We start from the raw sequence: 16408 nt of genomic DNA on the forward strand, positions 1-16408 counted from the left end.
CAGAACAAGAAGGAATAGTAGGATCAAGCTATATAAGTCATTTTTGAAGCTTGACCAAGATGGAAATACTGACCTTAAGCCATGAATATTTGATCAGCAATATCCACAACATCAAAAAACCCATTAAAGTTAAGTGATTGGATGAATCTCAGAAAAGACTTTGAACTTTGGACTTTTTTTTTTTTTTTCTTTTCTGAGACAGGGTTTCTCTGTATAGCCCTGGCTGTCCTGGAACTCACTTTGTAGACCAGGGTGGCCTCGAACTCAGAAATCCACCTGCCTCTGCCTCCAGAGTGCTGGGATTAAAGGCGTGTGCCACCACCGCCCAGCTGAACTTTGGACTTATAACATTGTTGAGACTATTATAAACTCTGGCACCTCTGAAGTAAGCCTAATGTATTTTGCATTATGCTATGGTTAGTTGTGGCTCCCATAGACTCATTTGTTTGAAGAAGCTTATGGGGTCCAGGGAGTAGAATGTTATGGTTTTAATATGCTTGGCCCAGGGAGTGGCACTATTAGAAGGTGTGGTCCTATTAGACCAGGTGTGTCACTGTGAGTGTGGGTATTAAGACCCTCATCCTAGCTTCTCCGGGAGTGAGTATTCTGCTAGCAGATCAAGATGTAGAGCTCTCAGCTCTGCCTGCACTATGCATGCCCTGAGGCTTCCATGCTCCTGCTTTGATGAAAATGGGCTAAACCTTTGAACCTGTACGACATCCCCAATTAAATGTTTTTTAAAATAAGAGTTGCCATGGTGTCTGTATACAGTTGTAAAACTCTAAATAAGACACATGTCCACTCCCTTCAGTATTATAGGAAAATCCACAGCATGTGTTGTAGTTCAGTTCTATCAGCCATCTTAGACTGGGCTTGGAACATGGTACCATAGAAAAGGACCACTTCTGTCCCTGTTTTTGTCTGTATGTCATACGATGAGGTATTGGCATGGATGTCCAATGACTCTTCATGGAGCCTCCTTGTTCTCTGCATGTATTCCTAAAGCAATACTCTTGGGTGATAACATCCTTAGGAGTTTTGTTGAGGAATTCCTGTACAGTTGTCCTCAGTGTCCGTTGACTTTCTAGGAAAAATGCACAAGGCTCTGCAAGCTCTGCCCCCTGTAATCCTGTGTTTCTAGGGCTGTTTCACAGACCTACAAATTGTGGTTGTGGCCTCATTATCCTAATATTAAATGACAATGGGCATTGTTCATCTGCTTGTTTAGCTAATGTCATGTATGACACAGAAAGGTAGAGAACAGAGGCTGAATGTGTTGTTCCAGCACTGACACAAAGGTTTAAGCATCAGACACCAGAAGTTACCCTAGAAGAGTCCTGGAGCAAACCAGGAGAAACCCAGCAGACTAAGTCTGTGAGTGACCTGAGCAAGTTATCTCCCTAATCCCCTTTCTGACCATGGTCCATGCTGGTGTCCTGACTCCCATGCAATTCTCCTTTCAGGAACAGTAGGGGCTCAAGAAAGACCCTTGTATTGGTTCCAACCTAGGATGCTTTTCTAGGGAACTGTGTTGGGCAGGGCCAAGAATCATGGATAGGAAGAGGAGGTAGACTTAGAGGATTCAGGCTACCAATAAGCATATAGTCACCCACAGCCTCCAGGGACTCAGAGGTGGTCAGTGCAGGGGTGGCATGGGTAGAAGAGAGGAGGCGGTCCATGTGTAGTCATTGCTGTTGGGCTGCATGGTTGTGGACTCTGCTCAGCCCATGCCTCCCTTCTGCCACACTGAAGGTAATGCAGAGAGAGAGCAGCAGAGAGCCTACCTGGGTTCCACTGGGACTTCTGAGCCTTTGATCTTCAGAGGTCTGGATCCAGCAAGGACATGGACTGAGCTTCTGGTGACCCTAGAAAATGGTGAGTTGGCAAGTGCAGTGTGCCCAGCAGTGCCTGGCACACAAGCGCCATTTGTTGGAAGACTTAGGAGTCGTCTTTCCATTTTCCTCATAGCAATCCATCCTGACCCGTGTCCCCTGGCCCTAAGACAAATCTTTCTTACCTGTGTCCATGTGGAAGACGGTTGCCAGGAGACATTGAACCATCAAGAAACATAGGTTGAATAAGAGACTGAGGCCAGCATGTGACAAGAACCTGACCCAATTTAGTGGCCTCTCAAGATTCCCAGACCATTGCTTAGCTTCCTCAGACTGGGTTTGAAAAATCCCATATTGTATGTCTTGCTGCCTAATCAACTGGGTGACCTGTACTGAAGATGGCAACACTCCAGCTGCACTTCACAACTCATTCACCAAGGGGGATCTAGGTACCTTCCCACCATTGGCTCTCAGTCACCCACAGGTATCCCAGCTGCTCTCCCCCAATGCCCTTCCAATGCCAAGAGGGGCTCCAGGCTCTCTCCCTCAATTGTAGAAGACAGCTCCCACTGCTCACACACTCACAGATGCCACTGACTGGATGCCACTCAACCCTGGTGTCCTCTCAACAAAGTGTTCCGTGAAGGACTAGGCAGTATCATTCCTCTCTGAGGCAATGTTCAAGCTCCCAAAGTTTTGAATGTGCATTGTACCTGAAGATTTCTCAGCACTCAATTATCAGGTCATCTGCGGTGAAGCAGGAGTCCCCTAGACATCTGCCTACCATGTTCAGCCCAGCAGAATCAGCAAGCTCAGCTCATGGAAGGGACTGATCATCTCTGGCTGTCTCTACACTTGGGCAAACAAGACACAGGATTGGGGTTGGAGGCAGAGGACAAAGGGCAACACTGGCACACCTTTATAAGGTGGCAGGATCCAAGCTTGGGGCTTCCTAATCCTAGGTGTTGTTTTGAGTGTTGGTCAATGGCCTATGGGAAGCTTGGACAGCAGTGGGGCAGCCATGGAGCTGCTGTCTGGGACTGGCCTGTGACCAGTGGCCATAGTCACAGTCATCTTCATAGTACTGCTGGACCTGATGCACTGGCGCCAAGTCTGGACTTCTCGCTACCCACCGGGCCCTGTGCCATGGCCTGTGCTGGGTAACCTGCTGCAAGTGGACCTGGATAACATGCCATACAGCGTTTAGAAGGTGAGTGACTTAGTGGTGGGTTTTAATTCCTCTTATAGTGTCTGTGGCAACACACAGTGAGGGCTAAGCCACAGGTCAAACAGGGATCTGACCCCCAAAGGGGACAGGCTTGGCAACTTTTGGAGGTAGCAACTGGGAATTTCTAGGAAAATGTTTTCAGGGTCAAAGTTCAGGAGGTGAAGTAGGATGTGACTGAGGGTTCACTCTAGTAGGAGAGGGCAGCAGCCATAGAGGTCTAGGTCTCTTAAGGTCCTACCAAACATAGCGTCTTACCCTGGTCAGAGGTTTAGTGTAGGATGTCAGTCAGGACACTGAGTGGAGAGAGGTACTGTACCTGCCTGAATTTCTTGGTGCTGTGTGCTCTCTGGCCTCACTGCCAATGTTAAGGAAACAAGTTTCTTCATGACTGTTGACATTCTAAAGAACCCAGGACAGTCGTCTGGCTCTGGCAAGGTCCCCACTGGGGAGTCACATCTACTGTGATTACTTTGCTGAACTTTAAAGATAAGACACTGCAGTGGTAGGCAGCCTCAGGCTGGGGATGGAGCTCAGTGAGGAGCATTTTCCTACGATATAAAGAATAGGGATCCATAACAACAACAACAACAACAACAACCCCCCCCACACACACACAGGTGGGCATACACATGTTTACACAAATACACAGTGGAACCCCCCATGTGCACACTCCTCTCCTTGCCCATGTTTGCACAGTGACCCTGGTTCTATGATATGTGCGGACCTCCACTTCCTATGTGCTCTGTCCCTTTACTTCAGCTTCAAAACCGCTATGGTGACATGTTCAGCCTGCAGATGGGCTTGAATCCCATGGTCATTGTCAACGGACTGAAGGCAGTACAGGAAGCACTGGTGACCTGTGGAGAAAACACTGCTGACCGCCCTGAAATGCCCATCTTTCTTTCACTAAGAAATGGACAAAAAGCTAAAGGTACAATTCAGTGTGGGGGGCAGAGATGGCATCAGAGTCACACAAGGGGGACAATGAGCAATGGAAGATCAGGTGTTAATTGATTTAAGACATCCAACAAAAGTCCCTGAAATCCATTGTGGAGCCTCCTTAGCATGCTGGAGGGTGGTAGAGATGTTTGTAGTAGGAAGAGCTGAAACAATGAGGGACACTGATCCCAGAGGAGAAGAGAAATGAAGTGGGGAGAGGGAAGCACAGCCAGGTATCTGTGGTTACACACTGATGTACCTGCAGGTTTGACCCTTGCACCTTATGGGCCTGAATGGCGAGAGCAGAGGCGATTCTCTATGTCTACCCTGCGCAACTTTGGCCTGGGCAAGAAATCGTTGGAGCAGTGGGTGACGGAGGAGGCTGGACACCTCTGTGATGCCTTTACTGCCCAGGCTGGTGGGTGATGAGTATGGAATGCAAGTGGGGACAGGGAGACATCAACAATATTTTGACTTTTCATTTCATCTCCACACCCAGGTAGTCCCCTCAATCCTTATACCCTCCTGGACAAAGCCATGTGCAATGTGATTGCGTCTCTCGTTTATGCCCATCGCTTCGAGTATGAAGATCCTGACCTCACCAAGATTCTAAGAGCATTGAAAGAAAACATAAGGGAGAAAACTGGCTTGATCCCTGAGGTAGGAAGGTCAAGGGAGTCTGCAGAGTGACTTCTGTGCTGTTCATCTTCCCAGAGTTGTAGACAGGGGATTTGGAAAGGAGACTTCTAGAAGTGTCAACCACAAAAATACAAGTGTGGAGCCTTTAAAGCCTGCAGCAATGGGAGGGGAGAAGTGGAACAAAGTCAGGGCTTCTAGAAGCTGAAATCCTGGCCCTTTGCCCACATGGAATCCACCCATGCCTCTGATGTTTCCGGTAAAATTTTCTTTAGTCTACCGTGGGGCTACTAGAGCCTGAAGGTTAGAACTAAGGAGGACTCAGGTGATGGGTGGGCACAAATAGGGCCCGTATCCATCATGGAAGAGACTGGAAACTAAGACTGGCTGAGATCAACACTAAGCCCATGTACCTAGGAGCCAGAGAGATGGCAGTGGGTAAGGAGCTTGCCAGGAAAGTATGGTGCTTGGGTTTCATTCCTGGAAGTGATGTAATAAAGTAACTGAATTTCTATGGTTTCCCAGGACCTCAACCTCTTAGTTGTGGTAACAGCATTCCTCACATCATTTGCACAGGAAAACAGAAAAATAAGAATGAATATTGTTATTAGACATCTTGTTTACTCAACTCATTAAAGTAAAGGCAGCAGGAAGTCCTAGAACATTCTATGGCTGTTCCAGGTTGTGAAGATGTTTCCAATTGTTCTGCACATCCCAGGGTTGGCTGATAAAATCTTCCATGGGGAAAAGACATTTCTCACCATGGTGGATAAGCTGTTGACTGAGCACAAGAGGACCTGGGACCCTGACCAGCCACCTTGTGATCTGACTGATGCCTTTATGGCTGAGATGGAGAAAGTGAGAGACTCTGAGATCTGGTGTCCATTGCACTGTGAATAACCCAGTGACACTGAAGTGTCACCACCTAAAGTCATCAGGAGGGTGTTTTGGGGTCTTCCCGTCGTTCCACTGAGTCTACTGCTTTTCTGTGTCCTAGGCAAAGGGGAACCCTGAGAGTAGCTTCAATGAAGCAAATCTACATCTGGTTGTCCTTGACCTGTTTGGTGGCGGGATTTTGGCCAGCCCAATCACTCTGACCTGGGCCCTCTAGTTCATGATCCTGCATCCATCCGGATATGCAGAGTATACCTGACTGGTGCTGGGAAGAAAGGAGGATTAGGGTAAAGGCACACTCCTAAGATTACTTGGGACACTTGTGCCTTCCAGCAATGGTTAATCCAGACTCCTGTAAGGACAATGGCCACCTTCCTTCCATGGACTCAGCTCTTAACAGAGAGGTAGTGAAGAGACAAGGGGAACTGCCAGGAACACCTTAACTGAAGTAATCCTGACCTTCCAGGAAGAGTACAACAGGATGAGGTCATAGTGCATGTGTGGTGACCAAAGATGGCAAACCAGGCCCACATGTCCTACTCCAATGCTGCCATACATGAAATTCAGTGCTATGCAGACATTATCCCAAAACATTTGCCAGACAGGACTTCTCTTAACATTTAAGTACAGGGCTTCCTTATCCCTAAGGTAGGCCTGGGATCCTCCAAATTTTACCATCTAGCTAGTGGTATGAGCTGCCCAGTTAAGGAGGAGTGGAATTTAGACTACCCCATTCTCAACTCCACAGTACCAACTTTCCCTGGGTGAGTATGGGAATAGAATCAGTAGTAAGAACAGTACCCTAGGAACCCCAGCTAGAAAGGCAAGCAAGGTAAAATATGGCAGGAGTTGTTGTAACAAACACTACCTACAAATGCAGGTGATAGGGTGTGTACCTCTGCCACTCATCACACAGTCCTGAGAACTATGAAACTTCTCGGACCGAGTTTACACGATAGCATCTAGGGTGTGAATTTGAGGCTGTGCCTGTGAACTTGGTGACCAGGGTCTAGGCAGCCTCACCCCTGTCTGTGTTCAAACCATCTGCCTCCTGCCAGGGGACAAAAATCATCCCCATTCTGTCCTCTGTGATTTGTTTATAAAAAGAACAAGAATATGTTCTATGTGAGGTATGGGGATAGGGTATATCTTAATGGGTCCATTCCAAGGCATCCCTTCCCCCTAAGGGACCATCCACATGATGGTATAGTACAGAATAGAGTTTATTCAGGGAATGGCGAGGGGAGTTAAGAGGGTAGTAGAGGCAGAGAAAGGCAGTAAGAGAGAAAGAGAGAGAGAGAGAGAGAGAGAAAGAGAGAGAGAGAGAGAGAGAGAGTAGAGAAGTAGAGGCTGGCCATGAGGAAGTGGGTGGGGGGAAGGAAGTTGGAGTGGGTGAGGGGACAGAGCGGGAGTAAGAAAGCAACAGCAAGAGGGCAAGAGAGCAAGAGGGAGGAGTGGGCAAGCAGCCCCTTTTATAGTGGGTCAGTCCTACCTGGCTGTTGCCAGGTAACTGTTGGTTGGAGCATACTTGGCTGTTTCCAGGTGACTGTGGGGTGGAGTTGAGACACAGTGCTAACATTCCCACATTTTGTTTAATTAAAAAAGAAAAAAAAATAGAAAAAATGTGATAGTAGAGCAGGAATAGGATTGTAGTGATATCTGGCTGCTTCATGATGGCATTGTGTCTACGTGTCTCTAGGGAACCTAGAAAAATGGGTATGGGGGAGGTTTGTCCAATCTTAGGAGAGTTGACTGTTTCCTGCTGTCCAGGGTCTGTTTAACCATCTGAGGATAGGTCAGAAGGAACAGATCCAGCAGAACGGTGTGTCTGTGAGAGGAGACTGGAGCATCTGGAGGTTGCCTCTCTGAAGCTGTCCTAGATGTAGTAAGCACCTGGACTTGACAAGATGCTGAAACACATTATTAGAGGTAGAGGATAAATTTATGTATATTTGGGAGAAAGAAAATTTTTTTCTTAAGATGTACATTTGAATCTCACCCTCTGGAATAGGTAGTAAGTGGGACCTTTAGGCAGATGTTTTTCTCTGGATGGAGTCTATTGTATCCATGAGAAGTAAATCTGAGTGACTCTCCTGTAGCTTATAAGATTACAAAAGAGATAACAACATGAGTTAACAACATGAACAGTCTTTAAAAATGACAGAGTCCACTAGCCAACAGTTCCCTGTGGTTTCCATGGCAACTTGGGCAGTCAGTTCATCTTTCAAGCACAGAAGAGGCAGGGCTTTTTCTCTGTGGAATGGATACATGTGACATGAGAAATGGCTTAGCTTGATTTAGATAAGTCATTTGACTCAGGGTATCCAGTTTTGTCCACTGTGTTTCTCAGTGATTATCATATCACAATCTAGGCAGTATCTTGTAGCTTTGTCCAAATCTTCTTAGACCTCATGGGGTAATCTGTTAAAGGCTTGGGGAATTCTGTCTGTCATAAACTTAATAATTAGCAAACCTCTGACAAGATTGAGGGCTATGTCGCTTGGTTCTAACTGAATAGAGCACATCATTATTCGATGGCAGTAGTAGAAACCATCATTATCTATAAAGACACAAAGGGAGTGAAAATCTGAAGTAACTTGGACAGGTTGTGTAAGTAGAGAAAAACCTATTTTTGAATTAGCACACAAGCATTTGGCTAGGACTAGAGTAAGAAAGCAGGCAGCAGTGGCATAAGATCATGGTGACAAAAAGTGAGTTTGTCCAGGCAGGCTCAGGCCTGTGAAATGAACTTAAGCATTCAGGCTGTGAGAACAGGCCAGGGGTGTGATAGCATGGATAGGTAAATGCTTGGACATAGGGAACCTCTTTCTGTTTACCAGACCACTTGTAGTATGTATGAAGATCCCTTAAAATAATTGGATCTAGTTTGCCATTAAGTGGCCATTTGGAGCCATCATCTAGTGGGTACTGAGTCTAGACCTTATTGCAGAGGTGCACTAGTTTTGATGCCCTCAAGTCGGGCATTGCCTTCAGAGATTTGAGACTTTCCAGGAGACATCCCAGTGGGGTCCCTGGGGATACGTCTGAAGACAATGTAGCACCCATTGGATGATAAGGATGTTACTGAACTATTCATACCAGAGCCCTGAGAAGAGTTCAGTAACAGGTTACAAGTCTACAGCCAGGCTAGATATTCAGGTCATCATGTGAACATCCAGGGGCTCTGCAAAGTCCCAGACTTGCCAAAAAGTTGTTTAACTTAGATCTAGGAATTTCTGAACAGCTATAAGAGCCTGAGGGGTTATGAACTGCTTTAGAGAAGGGAAGTCATCCAGGTGTCTAAATCTTATCTCGTACATCAGCTAGGAGGCCAGTCATAGGACTGGGGCATTGCAATTTGTGTGTTTAAGGTTTTTTTTTTACAGTCTGGTAGCAGGAAACGTCGAACTGCATGGTTGGTGTGGGCCAGTCCGACTGTGTAACCCACATGGCAGAGGCTATCCCCACATGGTAGACCTCGGTGGGCAATTGCAGCTCCTGTGATAGAAGTCTATGAGTCCCACAGTGGCCAGTGGGTGGTGGTGGTTCTGCAGTGGGGCCTCGGCAGGTCTGAGGCATTGAGTGACCCTTCCCCACTCCCTCCTGCCAGGTCCTGATGAGCTCACTATGGGTGGGGCAGCGCTGTAGTCCGTGGGTCAGATCAGCACTACTGTGCAGTGGTGGCTGAGGCTGTGGCTGTGGTAATGAATAGAGTGTGCTTACTTTGACTGGGTGCAGGGTAAGATTTCTTACTAGCAGTTGGAAGCCGCAGCCCAGTGCTTCCAGCTGTCTGAGTCCACGGTGGGTGGGGAAAAGGAAGCACTCAAAGTAGACTGTTCTGTATCTCAGCAATGTGCTCTTTATTCTCATAGAGTGCAGCACTGCTAGCACTTATTTTATGAGTCCCAAGCAGAGAGGGACATGGACACACACACACACACACACACACACACACACACACACAGAGAGAGAGAGAGAGAGAGAGAGAGAGAGAGAGAGAGAGAGAGAAAGAGAAGAGGCCAGCCATAAAGACATGGGAAGGAGTGGCGAGGGGACAGAACAGAAGGCAAGATGGCCAGAGAGGGCAAGACAAGAGACAGGGAAGAGGAGGCAAACAGCTCCTTTTATACTGGGTCCGCCTTACATGGCTGTTGCCAGGTAACTGTTTGGTGGAACATACCTGGCCATTGTTATCTGTGGGGTAGAGTTTACACAGAATGATAACACTCTGTGCTGAAGGATGAGACTGTCTGGGAGAAGACCCTCCACTTCCATTCTGAACACTTCCTGGATGCCCAGGGCCACTTTGTGAAGCCTGAGGTGCCTCTAGGGTGCCTGGCTGCCTGACTCTCACCAGGGTACCTTGGAGGGTGGAGCATGAATCAGGTCCCAGACTGACTGAGCCCTCTTCCACATACAGGCCACCAAGTATGCCTGGGGGAGCCCCTGGCCCGCATGGTGCTCTTCCTCTTTTTCACCTGCCTCCTGCAGCGCTTTAGCTTCCTGGTGCCAACTGGACAGCCCCAGCCAAGCGATTATGGCATCTGTGTAATGCCAGTTACTCCAGAGCCCTACCAGCTCTGTGCAGTTGTTCACTAACCATTGGTTCTCCTGAGTTTGGACTGACTGATATCCAATCAACAAGATCTGTGTCTGCAACTCAGATATTTGGTCCAACTCCAACTCTTGTCTCAATTGTACCTCAAAACAACAGTCTACAAACCATTTTGATCCTCTGTCTCAGTCCAACCTATGAGCAACTTTAATGTGGTGAGAATAGAGTTTATTACCCCAGGAGCAGTGGCCTTCAGTAAAGCATGTGGGAGGACAAGGCAAGATGATGGCAAGTTCAGGCCAGCTTAGGCTATATAGCCTTGACTACTTAAGGAAACCCTTCCTCAGAAAGGGAGGGGTAGGTAGACACCAGGGAGTGCTGAAGGGAGGAAGTAGAAGGGAATTAAAGAGAGGAGAGAGAGAAGCATCCAGATAAAGTAGAAGGAAAGGCAGTTGTGCTTATGTTCACTGCTTGACCCTATATCGCACAAAAAGACTTACCAATGGCTACTAGGTTGGTCACACACTGCACACAGAAGTCATTCTCAAAGGGAGAAATGACTGACTCACACTGTGGGGAAAGTGTGAGTGGGTTGTGCTGGAAACCAACACAATTCTTGTTCTGGTGACATTGTTGATGTGGCTCTCCAAGATCCTGGAGAGCCACAAATGGTGGTTAAGACTGCTCTCACAACTAGAGAAGCTGCCATTCTTCACACTTAGGCTTGCTAGAATCAAAAGATGTGGAGGAAATCTGCTGTAGAAACAGGGGACAGGTCAGACTTCAGGAAGATGGGTAGGATCCCACTGTTCTGTCTGGGAACACCTGTTCAGACTGAGAAGAGTCTGCCCCACACTCAGGTGTGACAAATGTACTGGATGCTACTCACTAGGAAAGTTCAAGTATTTTGGAGTCTTGAAAGTGTGTTGGTTTGGTGGGACCAGGGAGGAAAGTTCTAGAGGTATGTGACAATCCACAAGGCTCATTTTAGACTCAATATAATCTGAGACCAGACTACAGCAGTTCAAGAACCTGACCTATATGGCTATCCTTGCAACACAGTTGTGTGCAGACACCTATTTTGCTTTTGCTTTTGCTTTTGTGAAAAAGAACATGTTCACCCTTGGGCTCTGTTTCAATAGGAATATTAAGGACACTTCTCCCATAGCTCATCACCAGTCACAAACTGGTTTGCAGAATGAACAGGACCAAATACTCATCCTGCTGGGGAAAGTATATGTCACAGGACCCCTCCTTGTGCTTACAGAAATAATCACATCCTTTCTGCCACAAAATCCTCTTCCTCTCCATTCAACCCCCTTTCATATTATTGTATATCCACGGGTATTTGCCTGCATCTCTGCAGTGTGCACACAGGACAGAACAGAGTATAAGATTCCCAGAGACTAGAGTTGCCATTAGTTGTAAGTTATCCTTTGGGTGATGGGAGTCAAACCTGGGTGGTCATAACTGAGATGACCTAGAATATGTGAAATTCCTAGCCCCATTGTTCAGAACTCAGGTTGTGAATGTAGATCATGGGTAGAGCATATGCCCAACACCCATGAGGGCCTGGATACAATAAGTACCAAACACAAGAAAAGTAGTCTTGTTTGCAAGGAAAAGACATGGAGTCTCCTGTGCCAAGCCTGATCCTTGAAGTCTGATGGGCCTCTCCTTTTGAGGTGTTCTGGCCACTTACCTTATTTGCTACAACACTGCAGAGATGTGTACTCCTTACATGTGACGTTTAATGTGGCAGTTCTGATCCATGGACAGAGGATTTTGCAGAAGACACTGGTGTATACCATCTGTCAGTGTCCATAGTTGATCACCCAGGCTTCATGCCAACTTCTGAAGTCAAGAGGTCATGTGGGCAGAATTGGTCAGAGATGGGCATGGGACTTAGGAAGCAATAGGTAGTGCACAGTAGTGGTGCTATATGATCAAGTTATCAAGGAAAAGTCACTTATCTAAATGTACAACACGAGGAGCATGTACTGGTGTGTGGCAGCAAGGTTTTGGAGAACTCTATGGAGAAACAGAACCAGAGGAACACACACAAATGAAGGAATGCGGATAGCAGACCATAAAAAGGCAGGGTATCCTTGGTTACATCCATAATGTGACTGTGCCTGTGTCATTGTGAGGGTTTGTATATGCTAGGCCCAGGGAGTGGCATTATTAAGCAGTGTGATAGTGTTGAAGTAGGTTTGTCACTGTGAGTATGGGTTTTAATACTCCTATTCTAGCATCCTGGAAGCCAGTATTCTGCTAGCAGCCTTCAGATGTTGATGCAGAACTCTCAGCTCCTCCTGTACCATGCCTGCCTGGATGATGCCATGTTTCCACTTTGATGATAACGGACTGAACTTTAAGCCTATAAGACAGCCCCAATTAAATGTTACCTTTGTAAGAATTGCCTTGGTCATGCTGTCTGTTCACAACAGTAAGACCCTAAGAAAGAAGTTGGTACCAGGAATTGGGGTATTGCTGTGATAGGTCTGAGCATGCTTTCGTTTGAAAGAATGTGGATTTGGGAACTTTGGCTTTGGAGAAGCCATAGAATGTTTTAAGTGGGGGCTTAATGGGCCATTCTAGCAGGAATATGGAAGACTTTGTTACTGAGAGTGATTTGAATCGTCTGGAACTGGCCCAAGAAGATTCAGTGGAGAATTTTAATATATAGTCTCATGACTGGTTTTTTTTGTTTGTTTGTTTTTTGTTTTTTGTCTTTTGGTATTTTGGTGACTAAAATACTACTTTTTGCCCTTGTTTGAGGAGTCTACCTGAGGCGAAGTTAAAGAGACTCAGGTTAATTGCATTGACAATGTAACTCTCAAGAGAGAAGCACATCAGACTTTGTTCTCTTGTTAAGTCTCATGAAGAACATTTTAAACAAGCATAGCAAGCTGAGAAAGAAAAATAGGAAATATATGATTTGATAATGAATGAGGCCCCCAAAAGTGAAATGGGGCTGAATCCTGTGTTCAAGGATATTAAATTGAATTAAGGGAGTATAGACCATAGAGTAAGATCCCACCCAGCTAAATTTAGATCTAGGCTTGGTTACAAACTTTGAATCCCAGGAGGCAAAGACAATAAGATCTCTGAGTTCAAGGCCAGCCTAAAACAGACCAAGTTCTGGGTGAAGAAAATCCTAAATCCAGGCTTGGTGGACTGTACTGGTTGGTTTTGTGTGTCAACTTGACTGGAGTTATGACAAAAAACAAACAAACAAACAAACAAACAAAAAAGGAGCTTCAGTTGGGGTAGTGCTTCCATGAGATCCAGCTGAGGGATTTTTTTTCAATTAGTGATCAAGGGGAAGAGGGTCTCTTGTGGGTGGTACCATCTCTGGGCTGGTAGTCTTGGGTTCTATTAGAAAGCAAGTTTAGCAAGCCAGGGGAAGCAAGCCAGTAAAAAACATTCCTCCATGGCCTCTGCATCAGCTCCTGATTCCTGACCTGCTTGAGTTCAGTCCTGACTTCCTTTGGTGATGAACAGCAATGTGGAAGTGTAAGATGAATAAACCCTTTCCTCCTCAATTTGCTTCTTTGTTATGAAGTCTTGTGCAAAATAGAAACCCTGACTAAGACCGTGGACCAAATCTTTAGTCCCAGTGTTTAAGAGACAGGCATGCAGATTTCTTTGTTCAAAGTCAGTCTATAGAGCAACTACCAGGTTGACCAAGCTTACGGAGAGAAGGAGGAAGAAAAGAAGAAGCTAGTGATAATGTAATAGAATAAAGAAGAGGGCCATGCTGCAGCCCATGCAAGCAGCAGGACTTGGCAGCTTTGGCGATGGAGAACTGGATTTATAATCCAGAATAAAAGGAATAAAGGAACAATTCTAGTTGGTAGCTGGAGCTAAGAAATTATTGGTGACTAAGAAGAGAGCAGCATCACGGACATTAAATCTTCTAGGTAGTATTTTCTGAGAGCACAAAGAAGCTGTGTTCCAGAGATAGCCAATGTTGTACCTCCTGCAGCATCCGTACTTCTAGTGTGTAAGAGTCACCCAGGTGGTACCAGTTTTGAAGGTAGGAATGGGTCATGAAATGCAGCTGAGGCTTGGCACTGTGAGAAGCCATAAAAGTTCATTAGTGAAGGTGCAGTCTCAGTTGCAGTTAACAGTCCAGGAGTGAAGGTGTCATACAGATCTGAAGCTTGGCACCAAGCAGAGAATCCATGGAAGTTATTGATAAAGCCTACTTGCAGCAGAAGACCCCAGCATATTGGAGATACCAGTACCAAGGGATGATCACCAAGAACAGCAGCAGCAGTGGAGTGGATAAATCTGAGCTTAGAGTGCTACAGAGGGTAGAGCTGGAGAAGTGACACCAGCTCTTTAGAGAAGCCCAGAACATCATGTGTGGATCCCAGACACTGAAACAAGAAGCTGTAGCATTGAACTTGTCTTAGAGACCCCAAGATGTTTGAGATGACAGATCTTAGGGCTATTTGCTGAGCAAGGCTGTTAAACAGGGAATGGAACCAGTGCAGGGAAAAGAAGTTTGTTGCAGTCAACAAAGATGAAAAAGAAGTTGAAGATCTGAAGACTCTTTGACAGCAGACATGGAGATGTTTGGAGTTTACCAAGCTGGTTTCCTGTATTCTTTTGGCTATTAGAATTAAGTGATTGGAGGAATCTCAGAAGAGTCCTTGAACTTTGGACTTTTAACATTGTTGAGACTGCTGTAGACTATGGGACTTTTGACATTGAACTAAATATAATTTGCATTATGCTATGTTTAGGTATGGCCCCCATAGACATATGTTTGAACAAGCCTATGGGGGACAGGGAGTACAATGTTATGGTTTGTACATGCTTGGCCCAGGGAGTGGCACTATTAGAAGGTGTGGCCCTGTTGGACTAGGTATGCTACTGTGAGAGTGGGCATTAAGACACTCATCCTAGCTGACTGGGAGCCAGGAGTCTTCTAGAAGCCTTCAGATGAAGATGTAGAACTCTCAGCTCTGCCTGAACCATGCCTGCCCAGATACTGCTATCCTCTGCATTTTATGATAATGGACTAAGACCTATAAGCCAGCCCCAATTAAATGTTGTCTGTTATTAAAAGTTACCTTGGTCATGGTGTCTGTTCACAGCAGTATAACCCTAAGACACATGCCCACTCCTTTCAGCACTATAGGAAAAGTCACAGCATGTTTTGTAGTTCAGTTCTATCAGCTATCTAAGAATGGTCTAGGAACTTAAAATCATGGAAAAGAGGGACCACCACTGTCCGTTTTTTGTTTTTCTCCCTGTTATTGGACACTTGTGAACCATGTAGCTGTGGGAATGGATGTCTAATGTCCCTTCTGGGAGAAGCCTCCTTTGCCTTCTCTATGTGTCTTCAAAGGGGAACTCCTGAGTGATAGCATCTTAGTAGTTTTGTTGAGGAATTCCTGTCCAATTGTCCTCAGTGTCAGTTGACATTCTATGAAGAATGTACAAGGCTCCACAAGATCTGCCCTCTGGAAGCCTGTGTTTCCAGGGCTGTTTTAATAGAACCACAAAGTGGGATTGTAGCCTCATTTTCCTAGTAATAAGTTACAATGGGCACTGTTTATGTTCTTGTTGGATGTTTGTCTGTTCATTTTGCACAAATGTCTTTGGCTTATTCTTGCTTCTCATATATAATATACAATTTAACTTCAGATTCTTACTATTTTGTGATACCTCTGGGTTGCAGTTAGTTTTTTCCTCTCATTATTTGTTTCTCTTCTTCCCTTTTAATAGTGACAATGTGAAAGAAAATTTGGTTTTTATTTATTTATTTTTATTTTTATTTTATTTGGTTATAAGTAGGTATGTGTGCTACATATGTATTCATAGGTAAGAGGGAGTTTTTAAAACCAGAAGGAATGGTGTCACTATGTGGCTCCAAGAGCTAGAACTCAGACTGTTGGCTTGGGTGGCATGTGTTTACTCACCAAACCATCTCAGAAGCCAGGAATTAATTGCCTGTAGACATGGCTGCAGAGAATTGCAAACATGGAAGACCTGTTGCCTACTGATGACCAGGGACTCAGTCCCAGCTTCCTGTTGTGGGCATGGAACACCTATGCTGCTGACTTGAATATCCAGACCCGATTTCCCCCATAGACAAATGATTCTGACAGACCACAGTTATTGTCATGACTGAGAAGACATGGACTGAGGATGAAGGGAAGTAGATAGTGCCAGCAAGCAGAGGGTTGACAAAGCATCCAGGTCCTCTTCCAAGAGCTGGAGATAGTGTGGAAACCCGTTAAACAGACAGTGTATGACATCCCTCACCTGTCTATGCACTTACCTCACAAGGCCTCACTTACCTGA

At 45.8% G+C, this 16408-nt stretch overlaps 1 protein-coding gene across 1 annotated transcript; it reads left to right on the forward strand.

The window, feature by feature from the left end:
* Positions 1-2802: 2802 nt before the first annotated feature.
* Positions 2803-6851, forward strand: LOC110310079 (cytochrome P450 2D3-like). The gene is made up of 4 exons (XM_085831535.1): positions 2803-3042; positions 3820-3991; positions 4265-4417; positions 4499-6851. The coding sequence occupies exons 2-4, from the start codon at positions 3841-3843 to the stop codon at positions 4687-4689; spliced, it is 495 nt and encodes a 164-aa protein (XP_085687661.1). The 5' UTR covers positions 2803-3042; positions 3820-3840; the 3' UTR covers positions 4690-6851.
* The last annotated feature ends 9557 nt before the right edge of the window (positions 6852-16408 follow it).

The sequence above is a fragment of the Mus caroli genome, unplaced genomic scaffold (genome assembly GCF_978045245.1).
Source record: "Mus caroli unplaced genomic scaffold, Mus_caroli_1 scaffold_16, whole genome shotgun sequence".
NCBI classification, from domain to species: domain Eukaryota; kingdom Metazoa; phylum Chordata; class Mammalia; order Rodentia; family Muridae; genus Mus; species Mus caroli.